The 17606-nt window shown below is 41.6% G+C and overlaps 1 protein-coding gene across 1 annotated transcript in view; it reads right to left on the bottom strand.

Annotated features, from left to right (window-relative positions):
• ctnnal1 (catenin (cadherin-associated protein), alpha-like 1) overlaps positions 1–17606 on the bottom strand; it is a 50001-nt gene that overhangs the window by 6239 nt on the left and 26156 nt on the right. The window contains exons 2-13 of the mRNA XM_080516307.1: positions 15907–16096; positions 10699–10886; positions 9824–9943; positions 8188–8277; positions 7775–7945; positions 6156–6356; positions 5047–5133; positions 4635–4793; positions 3242–3334; positions 1734–1884; positions 650–687; positions 507–557 (exon numbers count right to left, since the gene is read on the bottom strand). Of these exons, the coding sequence (XP_080372433.1) occupies positions 507–557; positions 650–687; positions 1734–1884; positions 3242–3334; positions 4635–4793; positions 5047–5133; positions 6156–6356; positions 7775–7945; positions 8188–8277; positions 9824–9943; positions 10699–10886; positions 15907–16096 (1539 nt within the window). The remainder of the gene's footprint in view (positions 1–506; positions 558–649; positions 688–1733; positions 1885–3241; positions 3335–4634; positions 4794–5046; positions 5134–6155; positions 6357–7774; positions 7946–8187; positions 8278–9823; positions 9944–10698; positions 10887–15906; positions 16097–17606) is intronic.

Genomic DNA, 17606 nt, shown 5'->3' with positions numbered 1-17606 from the left:
TTGTCTGGCACAATTACAATTACACGATCACTCAATTATTCAATTATACTGGGTTATCTGTGGCCCCTTTACTGTATTTTGTTTGCACCTTTAGGTACGTTGTACCCTCATATAAGGACTCGAAGGAGTCATTTGATTCTTGAACTTTGGTCCTGACCAGGAAACTGCACTTCAAGTGTGCAATAGAAACATAAAATAAATGTGAGAAAGACTGAGGCATAATGTACGCCGTTAGAAAAAAAACATATAAGCAAACAGGGTTCTTTTCACTTGTTTATACTCTGTGAAAGCCTGTAATCAGCATAATCCTGCTGTGTGTGGAGGAGCAGCGTGTGGAATAAAGGCGCTGGCCAGCAAAACTGCGGCATATTACCATACCAACACGATCCATTCTTCAAGAGAGTGACAGGCTTTCCCAGAGATGGATATACTGCCGCCACCACACGGTACAAGATTTGACATGATGTATTGTGCCGAGTGCCAGTGGGGTTTGTGGTGCAGGCTACCTCTGCATCCAACTTGACAGCCTTCGCAGTCTTCAGGTTAGCCGAGTGTTTCTGTAGAGGAAAAGCGGCGAGTGAAATTAATCAGAGGATTATTAAGGATTGTATCACTGGAACAATTATGAGGATGGATGTGTGATACTCACCCCTGGTCGAGGAAGTGACAAATAGGGTCTTTTGTCTCCTAAAAGAGGAGAGTTATAGGGATTAATCACAGAAAACAAAAAAGATTAAATAATCATGTACTTTAAGCTTTTATATTAACTACATATTATATTCCACTTTATTATATCCTACTTTTTAAATAACTGTGTAGATAAATGCACTTTTCAACTGATTACAATTATAGTTATTTAGTGATTAAAGAACGGGAAATTATTTTGCTTTTATCACTGCCCACCTCTGACACATCTTTATCGAGCATCATGAATATAAACAGCACGGTTCATTTCGATGCACAACAGGGGCAATAAACTCAGCTGTCATGTTCACAGGGGAAGATTAGCAAGAATAATAAAAGAGAAGATAATAAAATGCCTCTTCACAATGTCCATAAAACATTTTAATGCCGCCGGAATAAAATGGTCTCGTCGATTGTGCGTCTTTCACACACTCAGCTGCACTTGAAAATATTTACACACTTTACATTTAAGTCACGTACCTGACAGTAATCCTGAGACTACAACAAGTGTTTACAGAGAGAAACCAGTATAAAAAAAAACCTATGTCCTGCCTTCATGACACAAAACACACATCTAAATGTGTAGGAGGACAAATGCATGGGACAAACTGTACAAACACACACACACACCTGAGATTTTGTGTGTGTTTTCTGTTGCTGACTCTGTCAGTGAGGATATGAAGAGTAATGTTTGTAAGAGAGGCTTGTCCATGACTTGGACACATCTGGTTGCCAACACAATAATGAAGAGAGTGAGGTGGTACAGAGGAGGAATGAATACATGGGTGCGCAATGACATCGACATTATTCCTTTTACAAAAGACTTCCCATAGTCTGCGATGATTAATTTCTAATAGATATGTTCATACTGCCGGCTTTGCCTGCGCTTCGACTTTTATTAATTCTGCTGAAATGTTCAGGAACAGAATGACTCATGAAGGTTTTCATCTGAAAATGTGATTCTCATCAGACTCAGACATGGGCAGCACATTTACATGTATTTCCTCCTCCCATCTGCACTCATACACTCCTTATTGACTTAAACACACCTCGCCTGCCTTCGAACACGTCGTTGATCTCTCGGAGCAGCAGAGCCATGTCGCAGAGCTGCGACTCCCAGGCCTCGCAAAACACTTCCAGGTTCTCCTTTGCAATCTTGCTGGATGGGTGGAGGGCCAGCGTCTGAGCGGCTGAGATGATCTGAGGAGCAGAGAGAAGAAGGAATCATGGGAATTGTCAGCTAACAGTGAGAAGTCAAGTAACATTTGAGTCCTTGCAACTTTTTATTGCAGTGTCTTATAACTCTTTCCAGTTTTTATTCTGGTTTCTTTTTGGTATTTGGAAGTTGTGGTTATAGTGCTGTTTGTTTGGTCTTTGTGTACTTGTTTTATAATAATAATAATAATAATAATAATAATAATAATGATTATAATTATTATTGCCAGACGCTCCTGCTGATCTGAATCAATGGAGGGTGTTTAGAGCTTAAAGTTTTCTTTCCGCCTTCTAAAGCTTCTATTTTTCAATTTAGAGTTGAAGGTTGGAGACAATCCCAGATTAAAACTGGCAGAAGGGTAAAACTTCAACAGATCACCAGTCCCTCACAGTACCAACACAGTTGAAAACATCAATTAATACTGACAGCTAATTTAGAGCCACCGATTAACCAACAGAAAGGGGAGAAAGTCAGAGAACCAGGCAAAAACCAGCATGCAAACATGCAAACTTCACAAAGAAAGGCACTAAGCCCCGAACTGAACTGAGGTCATCTAAACCACCCACTGTTTCCCAAAATATGAAGATTAAGAATTTTGTAATCTTTGTGTGACTGAACACACTTCAAGCGTACAAGCTCAGGCTTATCTTAAGTCCAAAACATACAATATTTAAATATCTATAACTGTAAATAAATTCTGGTCTCTGGGCTCCATTGAAGCACAATATAAGAAACACACACTACACACACATACACACACAACACACATACAGTGTAGAATTTAATAGGCAATTACCCTCTGGGCTGCCTCGGCATTACTTTGGGAAGAGACAGCAAGATAGCGCCAGTTCCAACCCATATAGTGTCGTTATTGATTGATTGACCTTTGAACTTCGGAGCGACGTCATTACCGTTAAGTCATACGGGGCCTGACATTAGGGCTGGAGGACGGGAACATTCAACACTGCTGATAATTACTGGCATGGATGGTTGCCAAGAGCAAATATAATTAGATCTGAGATGGAGGACTGGGTGGACAGCATGTTCTCAGCCATTTTGAATGAATGGAAGGTGTAGGAGGCAGACAAAGTAAATTGTCTATCTTCCCTCCCTTATCTTAGTGGAATATTACCCATGTGTGATTTTACTCCTGAATTGCAGAGTAACCAGTTTTGATTTGAACGACGTGTAATTCTTAGTGTTAAATGGAACAAAGTGCATCGCAACTTTGATGCGTTTCACTGTTCCTGTCTGCTATGTGCTGCTAATACACATGCGGCAAATGGGCAACCACATCATCACAAACTTATAGACAATGATACGTAGAAATATGGTACCAACCTGTGGGCCGATGACGTGGAAGGTCTCCTCGGCGTGAATGCAGGTAATCTCCAACGGCTCTGTTCCCGACACATGGCACAACAGCCGACACGTCTGCAGTGAAATACACACGGACAGAGAATGAGAATTTGGGTGCTTGTGACATTAATAAAACATCCATCCATCATTTATACCCCTTTTATCGAGTGTAGGTCAGAGGGGTGGGGTGAAGCCTCTCCTGGCCAACAGGGCAAACGGCAAAGTGCACTAAGCAAAAGCTCCCAGACCATCAGAGGACGGACACACACACACACACACACACACACACACACACACACACACACACACACACACACACACACACACACACACACACACACACACACACACACACACACACACACACACACACACACACACACACACACACACACACACACACACACACACACACACACACACACACACACACACACACAATCTGTCATCTGTAGTTTTTGAAGAAATACGATGTAGTTGTGATCAAGTTCATGTAAGACAATTATTTTATTATGACAGCTAACTTGATGGACTAATAGCCATTTCATTCAACATAGATGTGCCTATTCTTCTTCTTCTTTTTTAACTTAGAATTAATACTGTATCAATAAAGTGTTGGTTTCATATTTATACATTTTTGTATAAATGTGAAACCAACACTTTATTGATTTTTTCACAATGGAGATGCTGCAAGTGGCTTGCACACCTACAGTTTCCCCTGAATGGCTTAAAAAAGGAGTCAAATCTTCTGAATTGCCCCAGTAGCTTATGCTGGATGTCAAAAACATCTCATTAGAGAGTAGGAGGGGTGCTTAACCAAAGAAAATCAATAAATGAATGTCAAACACATTTTCCTGAAGATGCTTTGTATCATTCTTGGTAGTTCTTCCATTTTTAAATTTGTATTTGCATTTGGATACTACATGGCTTTGAGGGGATTTCTTGAGTGTGAGATTTGTACAATCTGTGGCTCCGGTCCACTGCCACTTCTGCAAAACACTCAAATGACTTGAGCCTGCATTCTTGAAAAGTTTTGAAGTATCATCAGTGTTGGGAGACGTTTCGTCTCTTATCCAAGTGGCTTCACCACTTCATGCTGTTCATTAGATGAGACTGGTTCGTCTGATATTAGTCTGGTGATTGAAAACTCACAAACACCAAAAAAAGAAACAAAAAAAAACCAAACAAGGTACAAATAGTCCCAACCTATATAGGTCATAATTCGATGCGAAATTGCTGATGTACTCTAAAAGTAAAGTACAGCAAAGTGGTTTTGGGTTTTCTGGAAGTGTAAACATGTAATCTATCCTTATTGACCGTCTACAGCGAGAACCACCGGTAGCCAGAATACCTGCCCCACCCCGATCCCACCCACCTCCACAAGCTGCTCCTTTTGCTCAGTGAGTTTGCGCGAATACTCCGACACTGCCTCCAGGTTTCCTTCAGCGCCGGCAGCCTTGAGGGCACGCAGGGGCAACTGCTCCCCCTGAACTTTCAGCAGGTGTGAGGCACGTCCCACTGCCACCTTGTGCAGCTGCGGGAGGAATCAGAGATTAAACAGCACCCTAAGAGGAGCAAGGAGGAGGAGAGATTGCACGAGAAAGAAAGACGGGATGGAAATCTGGAGGATTTTGAAAAGAGTATAGGTTGGCAGTGAGATGGCAGTAGCAGGGGAGGTGAGGTGACGTGTTAAGGTAAGGTGGGAACGCAGCCACAGAGGCAGGGCAGCCAGACATTCCCGCCATGTTTGTACATCGACTCAGACACAAAGAGAGGCCGCTGCTCACCTCACGTCTGAGGTCGTTGATGCTCTGGCATGTCTTCAGGATGACCACCTCCATGTCCTCCGGGGCCTCTTTGGCGTGGACAGACTGCTGCTCCGATGAGAGAAGCAGGAGAGAATAAAACATGAGACCCAATGTGGTTTCATGGACTCGGGCACAATCTCTCAAGACCGTCTACAAGAGACGTGACAAAGCACTGCCAAAAGACTAGACTAGCAATTTAGGATTGTGCTTTTAAAGCAGGTCTTTTTTTTCTCTTTTTTTAAAAAAAACAAAATCATCGTCATTTTGTTCTCAAAAAATAAAGATAATTGAAGATTGTACCACGTAAACTAATAATATTTGAATATTTCACAATCATTTTCTTAATTTCAGATGAGCTTGAATTGAAAAAGCAGCCAATACAAAAGCGGTCTTTTGATTCTGCCGAATCGGCTACAATAACAACCAGGAGTCCACACTGAACTGGGCAGGACACCCAAGAATATTTGCAAATTCACAAGCTCCATGTTATCACTCCAAGTTTTCTGGTCTTTTCAACTCTCCACGTGACCTGCAATTGCAGGGGGCCAGATGAAGCACTCCTGTACAATTATGCAGCAGCTGCCGCTCTGTGTATACTGAGCACACAAAGAGAAAAAGTTGACAATGAGAAGCTGCAACATAATGACTTGTGTTGTATAAGTCTCTCAATTTTCAAGGCCAAGGAGCCTGTGCTGAATACTAAGGAACACTATGTAATGTTTCTTTTCTTCGGCTGAACAAGCCATGGGGAAAAAAAAAAAAATATCTATAAAAAAATCTATAAATAAATAAATCCATCCATCCATCCATTCAGACTCTTGATTAATCTGTTGATCTGCGCAATGCTGAGCAGTATAAGCAGAATATTAAAATGCAAAAACACATGAACTGAGAATCTGGAGTGAATGTAAATTCAGTCCACACCTCACCCTTTTTTTTTTTTTTTTTCCCTGAACAACCTTCTATTACAACACGAGCGTCTCTCAGATGAAACTCTGACCGTTCTTCATATGCCAGCATATGCTTTCATGAGTATTCCTCTGTCTGTGCGTGCATCTGCACCGCCGTGCCTGCTTGTGCCAACATACCGCTTCAACCCAGGCGTGCACCAGCTGCTGAGCGTCCTGGCGCGCCAGCTGGCACAGGCCGAGGATGGCCTGACGCTGCTCGTGACTGGTGTAGGCCGAATCAGTGAAGTCTTCTGTCCGCTCCACCAGGGCCTCCAGCTGGCCGGTCAGGCTCTGCTGTGACACGCAGTGCAGGTTTTCCCGCAGGCACTCCACGCTGGACTGTGTGAGGTGAAAGAGCATTTAAGAACATGGATAGATGAAGGGGGAAGACAGAAATCCATTGTCGCAGAACAGCTTTGGTAACCAGTGTGTTGAAGAGAAGAAAGCACAACTCAGTATATCATTATTATGCATCTATCACTATGTAGCAGCGACTGCAGGATTTAGGTTGCGTATGGGGTTAAGTCTCACCCTGGTCCATCAAAAGTGCAGAATACATTCTGGAAACCACATCTTCAACACAAACAAAAACTAATGGATTTTCTTTTTCAGCCTTCTTGTGTCAAACAAAGACCTAGTTTTAGGAGAGGTAAAAGTTCCTGCTTATGCATCATAAGAAGCCCAGTTCATAAGGGCTTTCAATAAACTGCCGCTAAAAGCTGCTGCACCATTTCAAAATACAATGTATTCACTATCTCCAGAGTTTTTCTGAAAATACTTTATTCTTAGTCTCTCTCAACTTGAAAGGAACCCCTCAAAAATGTTTTTGCAAGTGCTTGTTCCTTTAATCTGCAGGCGTACGAGGAGGAGAGAGATCAGCGAGAGTGATGTAGGTCGATTGGTGATTCACACAAACTGTATTAACAGAATCACAAAACGAGTAAGTGTGCTGGTTCATGTTGCGCGTCTGAGTCACACTTGAAGCTACAACACAACCACAATGAATGTAAATATGGCTTTCCTCAGCAACTAACATGGGCTTGCACTGTAGAGAAGCAGAGATCTGGGGATTTTTGCCTAAAATAATGGTGCTCTTCTTACATGCAGACAAAAATAGGTTAGATCCAGCCTGCAGGATGATGTTGCAAAGTGGAAAAATAAAGAAAGTAATTGTTTCATTGTTTCAGTAAAAGTGGAAGTTACAACGCCAGCAACCCTTCCAGAGTCGTATCCTGCCTTTCAGGCAGTTTGAGGTTAGACAGGAAAAAAAATCCCCCACAATCCTAAATAAAAAACAAATGGGAGATGGAGAGGTTGTAACATTTGAGACACAGAAACTAAACAGCAGATGGCAACAATGCTTGTTGCTAAGAGATGCAGCAGTGAAAGGTTATTGCGAGTTGAATGGCATTAGCATCATTCCATGAATACCATGAATGTGAGTTTGTGAAAATGGCTGTGCTGCTTCAGAAAACCTGTGTTCTGAGTGGAAGTATACCTTTTCCCACACAAGTTTCAGAGGAGAAATACTGCAGCGGCAAAATAAACATTTTCAGGATGTGCTCATATTGTTTTGCAAACATTAATGAAAAATACTTTGAAGTTGACAATGTTTCTAAGTTTTGAAAATGGGTATTCCAGGGTATGTAACACAAATAGACTGACACCCCTGGACAGATAAGATGCGGATCATTAATTAATTTGCAGGTGAGTTTCATCAATCGGCTACTTCACTTAAACCGATGATCTGAATCTACCTTGAAGTCCTTGATGCCGTTGTAGATGCTGGCAGGAAGGATCTTGCTCTCCCCACAGCTCCGGGCCTCGGTGACTATCTCAATGACCTGCTCCAGGGCGCAGCGCATTCGGTGGAACACGGCATCTTTGTTGATCCGCGCCGACTCACAGTCGGGGTGCCTCAGGCAAGTCTTTGGAAGAGGGTTGATGTGAAATGTCAAAGCTCACAAATTCTGTCTTTTTTCCATGCTTCTCAACATTGTTGATTCACCTTTTATCAATGAAAACGAGACTTCAACTTGAGCGTTAAGATTCTATTAAGCATGTCAAAAGTCTAGGAATTAAAGGAACCTGAGAAAGCCTAAATCTTTAAGCTGGACATAATCCATAACTCTTGCTGGGAGCCCGAGTGCTAATCCCAGTTCCACTGTACCTTAGAGGCGGTGAGGAGCATCATGGTGCATTTCTCCAGCACCGCTCTGGCTGCTGCCATCCGGGCTTTCTTCTTCTCATCCTTCAGGTCCTACAGTCCAAACACACACACACACGCACACCATATGGTGATAGGTGGCTTTACTTGAGTTACAACTTCTGAGACCTCTTGGCATGTCTCAGGGACATAAAACACCAAAAATACCCAGCAAATCTCTTTTGTGCTGGTATGAGAGGACATCCAAATATAACACTGATTCCTATCCAAGTTTATGCACATGAAACTTTGGAAGTTAGGCGTCATCCAACAATAAGGGATGCTACCAGAATAGAAGAGAGGATAGGATACGAACTGCTTCATCCCTCTCTGTGCAATTCTGCACAGAAATAGACAGCTTGAACTATCTAGATGCAGGATTTTGAAAAAATAGATAAAAAAGGCAGCTGAATCAACTCCTCTTTGGGCACTTTGCCATAGATTACAAAGACGAAGTGATTATCTGTCATTATTTTTGCCTATGCGCTCGCTGGCTTCAATAGATATAGATGGTGGGTTTTCTAAAGTGATGCATGCCTGTGCATGTGTGTGCATGAGTAGGAGTGAAATGCGATTAAAAAGACAAAAAAGATGAAGACAACAAGGCGACAAATGAGGAGAGAACACATTAGCAGCAACAAGACGTGTTGGAGAGAGACGTGACGTGTGTGTCAAAACATGAGCCCAGATGAAATTCGGAAAGAGGGATGGACGATCCTCCCTCCCTGTCGAGATATCGCAGCCGTTGCACTTTACATAAACTTCTGCAGGCAAAGCGCTTTAGCTGCGAAGGCTGAATGTATGCATCAAAGTAGGATTAGCAGTCTGACAGTACAAAGCTAGAACTCCTAAGTTGCACCGTGTCTTTTCTGAAGATTTCAGAAAAAAAGTTTTGTTTTGCAAATTTGCACAGTAAAGTGCGCAGTATCGCTGACGTATTGCAGAAAAAAACAGCAAATGAAAGCACAGGTCAGCTCACATCTATGCTGAATCGTGATGCGAGACGGCTTTGAGGAGTATGACTCAGAACATTTTTTGAATGGATTGAAAATTGCATTGGGTTGGGGGGGGAATCATATGACTATGATTTGTTGCTACACATTTGCAGTGTAGATGCTGCTGGTTAAAATAGTTTGTTTTCACCATCTGCTTTCAGAATATTGTTATTACAAAATCAATATACAACTGAACAGCTGGGGATTAAAAAAGGTTCTTTTTTTGTAGAAATTAGCTGATTATTCACCTTCAGCTTCAAACACAAGGTTATTCCCACAAATAATTGGCTCAGTGATTAAATACTGTATCCGCCTCCTTGCTAGTCCACACCTGAAATATTGCTCCACTAACCAATTCACTAGTGGGGGCTTCAGGTGTGAGAAACAGTTTTAACTAAATTGTGCTCAATTCTGACTGTTTTCCTAAGGTTTTCCTTTCCCAGACAAGTACACTTGTCTTAATAAGATTTTTTTATTTTGTTAACGGGGAAATTAATAGTCGGGAGCATCTCAGTCAAAAACTACCTTTCCATTTCTTCAGGGAGCTGTTATATTAGTGCTGTTCAAATGGAAATCCAGTATGCATACGTGCATGTGCTACTCACGTTCTGTCTGTCTCCTGTGAGGTGAGCGAACTCCACCATCTCGTTGCCAAACTGGCTGAAGATCTGCACAAACTCCTGGAAGGTGCTGACTCTTTCCAGATGGTCAAGTGTCACCAGAACCTAGCAGAGGTGAGAAACCAGAGCACGATGGTAAAAAATTTGTACTACAGGAAGAAAAAAAAAAAAAAAAAACCTGTATATATCTGACATGTAAATCTCTACTTTGCAGCAGGCCCAATAATTAAAGTAACTGTACAGGTGACATGTAACCTCTACTACTTACTTATTTCTGTGCTATTCCTGTACTTCCTTCAGTGATACTGGTGGTTTAATGTGGTATAATTACATCAGTGATAGCCTAAATAAAGGCCTTACATTAAGCGCATCCTAACCCACATTTTATTTAATAGTAGTCTATGCAGCTGCTAATTTGGTTGCAGAGGGCATGTGAGCTGGCAGCACTAAGGCAGAAGCTTTTATCCATGCCAAACAAAGAAGAGGAAGAGATGTAATTGTGTTTGCCAGTAATGGAGAACAGGGGGGGGGGGGGGGCGCTGTCGAGTGTCTGTCTAAACAACGCTAACCAGTCGTGATTAGTCCCCCCCCCCCCCTCGTTTCCATTCTTGGCTCAGGCTCCTACTTCATCCATATCCAACTGTCTGGCTAAGAGCATAGCCAGGTACATGGAGTGAGACAGTATCTGGACCTCTGTTTTCATGTGATCATTAAATGTGCTGCCTACCGTCATTTAGGCCCAGAGTACTCCTTTGGAAAGCCTGGGCACGTTTATTAAGCATTGGACTTCCTGTGTGTGTGTGTGTGTGTGTGTGTGCATGTGTGTTTCAACAGGGCACTGTCACATTTGCAAGTCTCGCCTTGTTGCGTGATGTGATTATCTGTTTGATGACGATGCGGTCGGCCAGCACCAGGACTTTAGTGACTGAAGAGAGCAGCAGGCGTGCGGCTTTCACCATGCCTGTCCTGTCACTGAAAACGGTGACACGAGCGTCTGACTGAGGCGGCGTGGCTGATCCGACGTCTGTCAACTGGGCGATGGCATCACCTGTGAGAGAAGAATGGAAGGGAAGCCAGACTTAACAACTGTGGATATCCCGTCTCAGTTACTTTCTGCAGATGTATGAATTGTTTCATCTTTAATTCTCTGTTACAAGTGGCTCTGAAATATATTTCAGCTCCTCTGAAACTCTGCAGCCTGGATTGTAACTGTAAGAAATGTGAATGTCGCCCAGCTTCCCCTTCCTTTGAATTGATTATAACACCATGCATCTTACTTACAAAGCTCAGAGAGGTTCAGATTCTAGCAGAACTTTTAATTCCCTGTGTTCTTTCTTGTTCCCCTGCAATAGTCAGACAAGCCCACATTGGTTGTCTCAGGACTGAGGTCCTGTGCAATTAAGGCTTTGAGACTGTGGAACGACCTGTCTGACGACATCAGAGCTGCAAACACTCTCATCTTTTAAAACACCATTAAAAACGACTTTTTAAACTGTCATCATTGTTTTTCTCCAGTCAAGTTGATGCATTTTAGTTAAATCTCTTTTGCTTTAAATGTACTACACAGCTTTGTAATTATGTTTTGAAAAGTGCTATACACATAAAAGTTATCATCATCATCATTAGGACATAAGATCAGTCCATGCAATGTCAAAACCACATCTGATGACAGCTCTCTTAATTTAAATGCGCTCAAAGCAATTTCACTGCATTAGGCTGACTAGCATCAAACATAAAAAAAATACATTAAAAATACATTAAGAAAAAGTTACTTCTCACCTGTCAGCGAGAATCAGACAACAATCTTTCATCGGTTTTATTTATTTAATTTGCCAACGATGAGACATTGTGTGCATTTGAGAAGCTCTGTAAACTTGAAACAACAGTGCTGTTGCCTGGTTGATCAGCAAAAGTAGCAGAAGTGCGTGCGTTCATGCACAGGGAAAATGAAATTTGATCACAGATGCGGGCCAAGTTGCTCTGAATTAGCTCCCTCATCTTCACTGTTTGGATTAGCCATGTTGCTGATGTGGCTGTGTCAGGTTCTAAAAAGTGACTCAAACTGCTCTAAGGCTGATTGACAATTCTGAGTCTCCAATTAACCCCAAATGCAGGTTTTTAGACTGTTGGAGAATATATATGGAATTTGTGCCACGATCCTGAGTGCGCAGTGGGACATTTTGAACCCAGGAAAAAAAAAACGAGCCAAAAAAAGAAACTTCATCTCAGCAAACAAAAATCTATTCTGTTCTCCAAAAATATATTTTTATGTTTGTAACCATCCACATACACTCACAATCATGGTGTCTTTCACTCAGTTTTGTTATTTGCCCGCCTGCAGATCTCTGCTCTACGTGCTCGCTACGTCTTTCTCGCTCTCACTCAACATCGCCTCTCTGCCTTCATGTTCGTTTGGCTTGGCAGCTGCCTGTTAAAAACGATACCTATATCAAATGGAATTTTGTGGTTACTGTTGAATTATGACACGTTTTTGGTGAGTCTTATATTCTATGTAATTCAATAATGAAAATCACAAAAGAAGTAAGAGATAAAAATGTGTGCTTTGACAAAACAATGACTAGTTCTACCCTCCAATTGTTTTTAACATGATTTAATTTGAAAAATAAAAGTGAAGATAAAAATCTCGCAGGGAAAAGGCAACTCTCGGACCCCAACATTTCTACCGTCGCTACATTTTCCCTGAAGCTCTTTGGTAACCCCGGGGATGCAGGATGTTTCCTGGCAGAACTGTCTCTACGATGACCTCCTGATATCGGAACCCAATCGTAAAACGGAACACGTATTGGATCCTAGTCAGTAAAAAAATGTCCTGATTGCCCTTTACTGTGTATTTGAGTACCACAGTCTTCTAGTGTACCTCTGGTAGTTCATATTACAGGACGAAACACGGCAGTACCTCATTCAACAGTGCCATCCTGATCCAAACTCTGCTGGCAGGCTTCCTGGCTGCCATTTCAGGGGTAAAAAACTTGGGCATGCAAAGACAGAGTTTGTCTAGTTCAGACAGCATGGCGGCATAAATAGACCACTCTTCACCTCAAGTATTAAAGATCATTTCCGGAAGGGATAGAATGCAATAATATCATGTTCAGCACAGATACACCACAGCTATGCCAACCTGATCCTGAACCTAGACCGAGGACAGCTTTCTACATATTCTTTTTCTGGCGCCCTCTTTCCTTCCTTTTCTTTCATGATCATGATATCCCAGGTAGAGGAATTTCTAAGCTGAAAATCCATCACCAAACAGTCCTATCAAGAGAAATGTGTACAGGGTTAAGAGCAACAGAGAAAGAAAATCTCAGTGAAAGAGAAAGCTTTCTCTTTTACTGAAGGGTGGTAGGGGAGGGGGCTGTTGGTCGGTATCAGGTCATGCAGCTTGGCTGTCTATTTGGTTTGGCTGCTCCTTTATAAAAAGCAGCCCTGGTGAGGAGATTGCATCAGACAGGCTGCTTTATGGAGCCAGTTCCCCTAACCAGTTAAAAAAACAGGCCAAGTTTACTAAAAGAGGGTGTAAATCCAAGGTTTGAGGTGATGATCTACTCTCCATCTTCAATATAAATGGTGTGTATGAACAAGTATTATAAGGTGTTTGTTCTGAAAGGACTAGTTGAACAAATACGACCTATTTAATGAATTATGTTGAATTATGTACTAAACTCCCACCCGCAGCCTTTCACAAGGGGAACAATTGTTAAGTCCAAGTAAATTTTTTTTTTTTTAAATGCTTGTATTCTGGCTATTAGGTAGCAGGTATGATGTAATGTTGAAATAATTAAGTGAAATGCGATCCGAGGACAACAAAATCCAGAGCAGTAGGGCTACAGACGACTTCCCAAGTATGACGACATGCATGAATACAAAGTACATGGAAATGTATAATTCATTGCGATTCAGTTTTGTGCTACATGCATGCGTAAGAAAGAAAAAAAAAAGCAATATATTTTGCAGCCTGAATATCAAGGTTAACTAAAAGCGCCACTGTGCTTCAATATGTAGTATGAAAGAACTTCATATACTCCTCGATTGAAAATTAGACTTTAATACCAGTTTATCAGCCGACATCCATTGTTTCTTTGAGCTCACATGTTTAACACTCACTCGGGCTGTATCTTATGTGAGTTTATCTGGATTCCACCTACCATATCTGACATCTGCAATCACCCCTGATACAGAAAGAAAGTGAGACAAGCAGCGAGCGAATGTGATAATGGCACTGAGAGACTGAGGAATAAAAAGAGTTAGAGATTGCCTACACTGACCTCCCTCAATAGATCTCTCCACTGCTCCGATGATGGGTAGCACCTAATTAAACTAGTCCTTGGAGCCTGCTTTTAGTTTTCATTATAGCACACAAGGCTAAAGCGCGCCTGATTAAACTCTCCCTCCAGCTACACGTTAAATAAATGTCAATCCTTCACTAACTCGCCCCACTGACGACTTAAATCTAAAGAGGGATTCTTGTTCATCCATCAATATATCTTTATTTTATATATATATATATATATATATATATATATATATATATATATATATATATATATATATATATTATTATTATTTATTTTTTTTTTTAAATGGAGACCAGACAAAAACTTTAAAAAAGCAAAAAAACAACTCAGGTAGCAATTGTACAGCGTCTGTCAGGAAAACTGCAAAAGAAAACTGTGAAAACACCTTCCTGAGAGGAAAGCAAGAACTGGAATACATTAGTCACTGAGTGCAACACACATCCACACTTGATTTTGCTTCATTTTCGCACATGCACACACAGTTTCATCAGTCTATTCTCCTCCTCCCACCAGCCACTGTCTTTGTCTGAGTGTTAGTCGTCTTTACAAACCAGAGCTGTGTGAGGATTAAACGCTTTGCTACACAAGCTGGCTCCTCCAGCATAAACCCATTATCACAGTGTTGTGTCTAAATTCTTATCCCGTGCGATACTGTTTCCGGTCGACTCTGTCAGACGCCAAATGAGGCCCTTGTTCTGGCTGATAACAGTCGAGCTGACAGGTATGAAGAAAAGTTACACCTCGCGAGTGGTGACAACTATCTAAGTGGAGACTGTTTGGAAGGAGAGCGGGACACATAAGGGTGGATTTTAAGCCTCAAAGGCAAAACTTTATAAAACAGTAAGAGAAACCCATTTTTGATAAAACCATCAGCTACTCTTTCCCAGATTCAATAATAGTCAAGAGTGCTATCGAGGGGATGGACATATTTCTACTTTTTCTCACTGGTGGCCATTTTTACTAATTCTGAACCTCCTGGCTCAGTGTCTTCAAAACAGCTTTCCACTTAATACTTCATCCATTTTGCAAAATAAATGACCTATTCTAGTTTTCAGGGCAATGAAATCTCTTGCAGTGCACATCAAGAGAAAAGGAGACTTTATTGTGGACAGAGCAAGTGCACCACTCAATATGTATGTTTCAGAACAGGTGAAAGATGCAGCAATGCAGAGATAGTAAGTGCCAACCAGTCAATAGAAAAAAAACAAAAACATTTTCTGATCGTGACCTTAAGTTGAGGGCTCTACATGAATATCAGACTCTGAATAAAAAAAAGAAGATGAAGCTACAACTCCTTTGATTCCACCAACAGCCTGACGCATAAAGTCTTTCAATAACCTTCTATCAGAGTCCATTATGCTCTGCTTTCTATGCCTGCTTACAGCACCCTTGGGTGCAGCCACAGTTTTTTTCATCCTTCACTCCAAACCTAATAAAAACCGTGTCTTTAGAGCACTCCGGGGAGGTCTCCTCCTGTAATACTGTCGGACATCAGGGCTGTCTAGTCGAATGGAAATTTGCTGATATTTGAGAACACCGTGATGCCTGTGATGCTTTATGGAACTGACGAAGGTTGTCTTCAGAAAGCAGCCAATTTATTGGCTGACCAGCTCAATACGCCCCCTCAGCAGAAAAGTATGATCGTTACATTATCATGACAGTGTTCACAAATTCTTTGAGATGAAGACCGATTAACATCGGTTTTCAACAGAAGCTCCGACAGCCGCAAAATATAGTGATGAGGTTCGGTCCTACCTGCTCTGCGAGCCTCGAAGCAGGCTTGACCCATCTCGTCCCTTAACTCATGGTTCTCTGCAGCGATGGCCTCGCCGACGGAGACAAATCGCCCCACGGCCACGCTCACTGCCTGTCCCACCCTGTGTATAGCTGCCAGGGTGCGCTCCGACTTCTTTGGCTTGTCTTTATGGTTGATCAGAGTCGTGATCTGCAGGAATGTGTAGGGGGGAAAGGAAGGAGAGAATGTTTGTGTCATAAAATGGATTGAATTTTTTTTTTTGTAAACTTCCAAAAAAGAGGAATACCAGTGAATCTTCATGAATAAGTAGGCAGAAAAACACATTTAAACCGCAACAATGATAGAAGTTGCAACAAATCTGTTATAAAGCTCTATAAACTCCTTGGAGAGGGAATGTAAATATTCCAAAAGAAAAAAAAAAGCTCACACTACTTTAAACCAAACATTTAAGGATAAACATTTATTTCAAGTCAACAAAGAGGTATGATTGAAATAAAAGGGTTTTTTGGAGTTGTTTTTTTTAAACAAGACAGGGCTGTGTACATAATTAATGATTTACTCAACAAAGATACAATTGTGAAGCTCATATATGAACATCAAGTATCATTCCCAGGCAGAGTTTACTTTATCTTATGACTCCCCCGCAGGAGTACAACAATGTCATGTGACCCCTGGGGAAAATCATTTACCAATCCCTGGTCTGGAGCAGAGCAGTCCAACATACAGTCAAACTCTGCCAGTGAAGTCGTATCAGGCTGAAGAAATTGTCTCTTGAGGAATGACAAGCTTTTGCCTATAAGAGCCACAGTGTGGAAAAGATTGAGAGCATGACTTATTTTAGCATGCCCTTGTATTTTGCACCAGAAGGGATTGTTAAAGTTTCCTTTAGTTGTTTTTTTTAAACCAACTTGTAGTAAATGTAGATTTAATGTATTCATAGTGTAAATATGCATTGAAACGTGGATTTATTTAACGGTTATTATGCTATCTTTTTACTACTATGGGCAATGGAGAAGTCCACACGGGGACAATCACTCAACAGCCTTGGGTGCGAGTCTTTTGTGACGTACGCACGTCTCCTATAAAATATACAAGACAATCCACCGCTGGACACAGAGGAAAAACACACACACACCGAACTCAGGTGGGTCCTCTTAGTGGTGATTGAGTTTATCAATTATGGATGAGTTGGGCCAATTATCATCAGTTATTTATTGATTGCCTGTACTTGCTCCAGCTGTCACCACTGTGCGTGTGAGTGTGTATCTGCCAGTGTGGGCATGTGTGTGTCTGTGCCAAACCATTTGGGTCAGGAAGTGGTGGGTGGTGATTTTAATTGGTTCATGGCTGCAGGTGGTCCAAGTGGAGAATCTTTTACAGTAAAGTCTTTGTGGGGTTCAGAGTGCATGCTGGCTCTTCCGAGCTCAGATGGCTGTTTGAACGAGCAGCTTCCTGACACAGGAATGCAACTCTCTCTCTCCAGGCTGTCGCTTCTCTTTTTCTCTGCTTTTGTGAGGAGAAAAAGGGAAGAATCTGAATGAAACACTTTGAAATGTGTTCACATTTATTATGAAAGGCTATTACAGAGTTAACCCTCAATGTGCTGACTAGTTACAGATCAGCCTCTTGCATGGAAGTGGACAGTTTGTTTAAGCATGTTGCAACTTGGAAAATGAATCTGTTTACATGGGATTGAAAT

Source organism: Blennius ocellaris (genome assembly GCF_963422515.1).
Source record: "Blennius ocellaris genome assembly, chromosome: 20".
Taxonomy (NCBI): domain Eukaryota; kingdom Metazoa; phylum Chordata; class Actinopteri; order Blenniiformes; family Blenniidae; genus Blennius; species Blennius ocellaris.
Note: the sequence above shows the minus strand (reverse complement) of the source record. Positions and strands in the feature narration are given on the sequence as shown.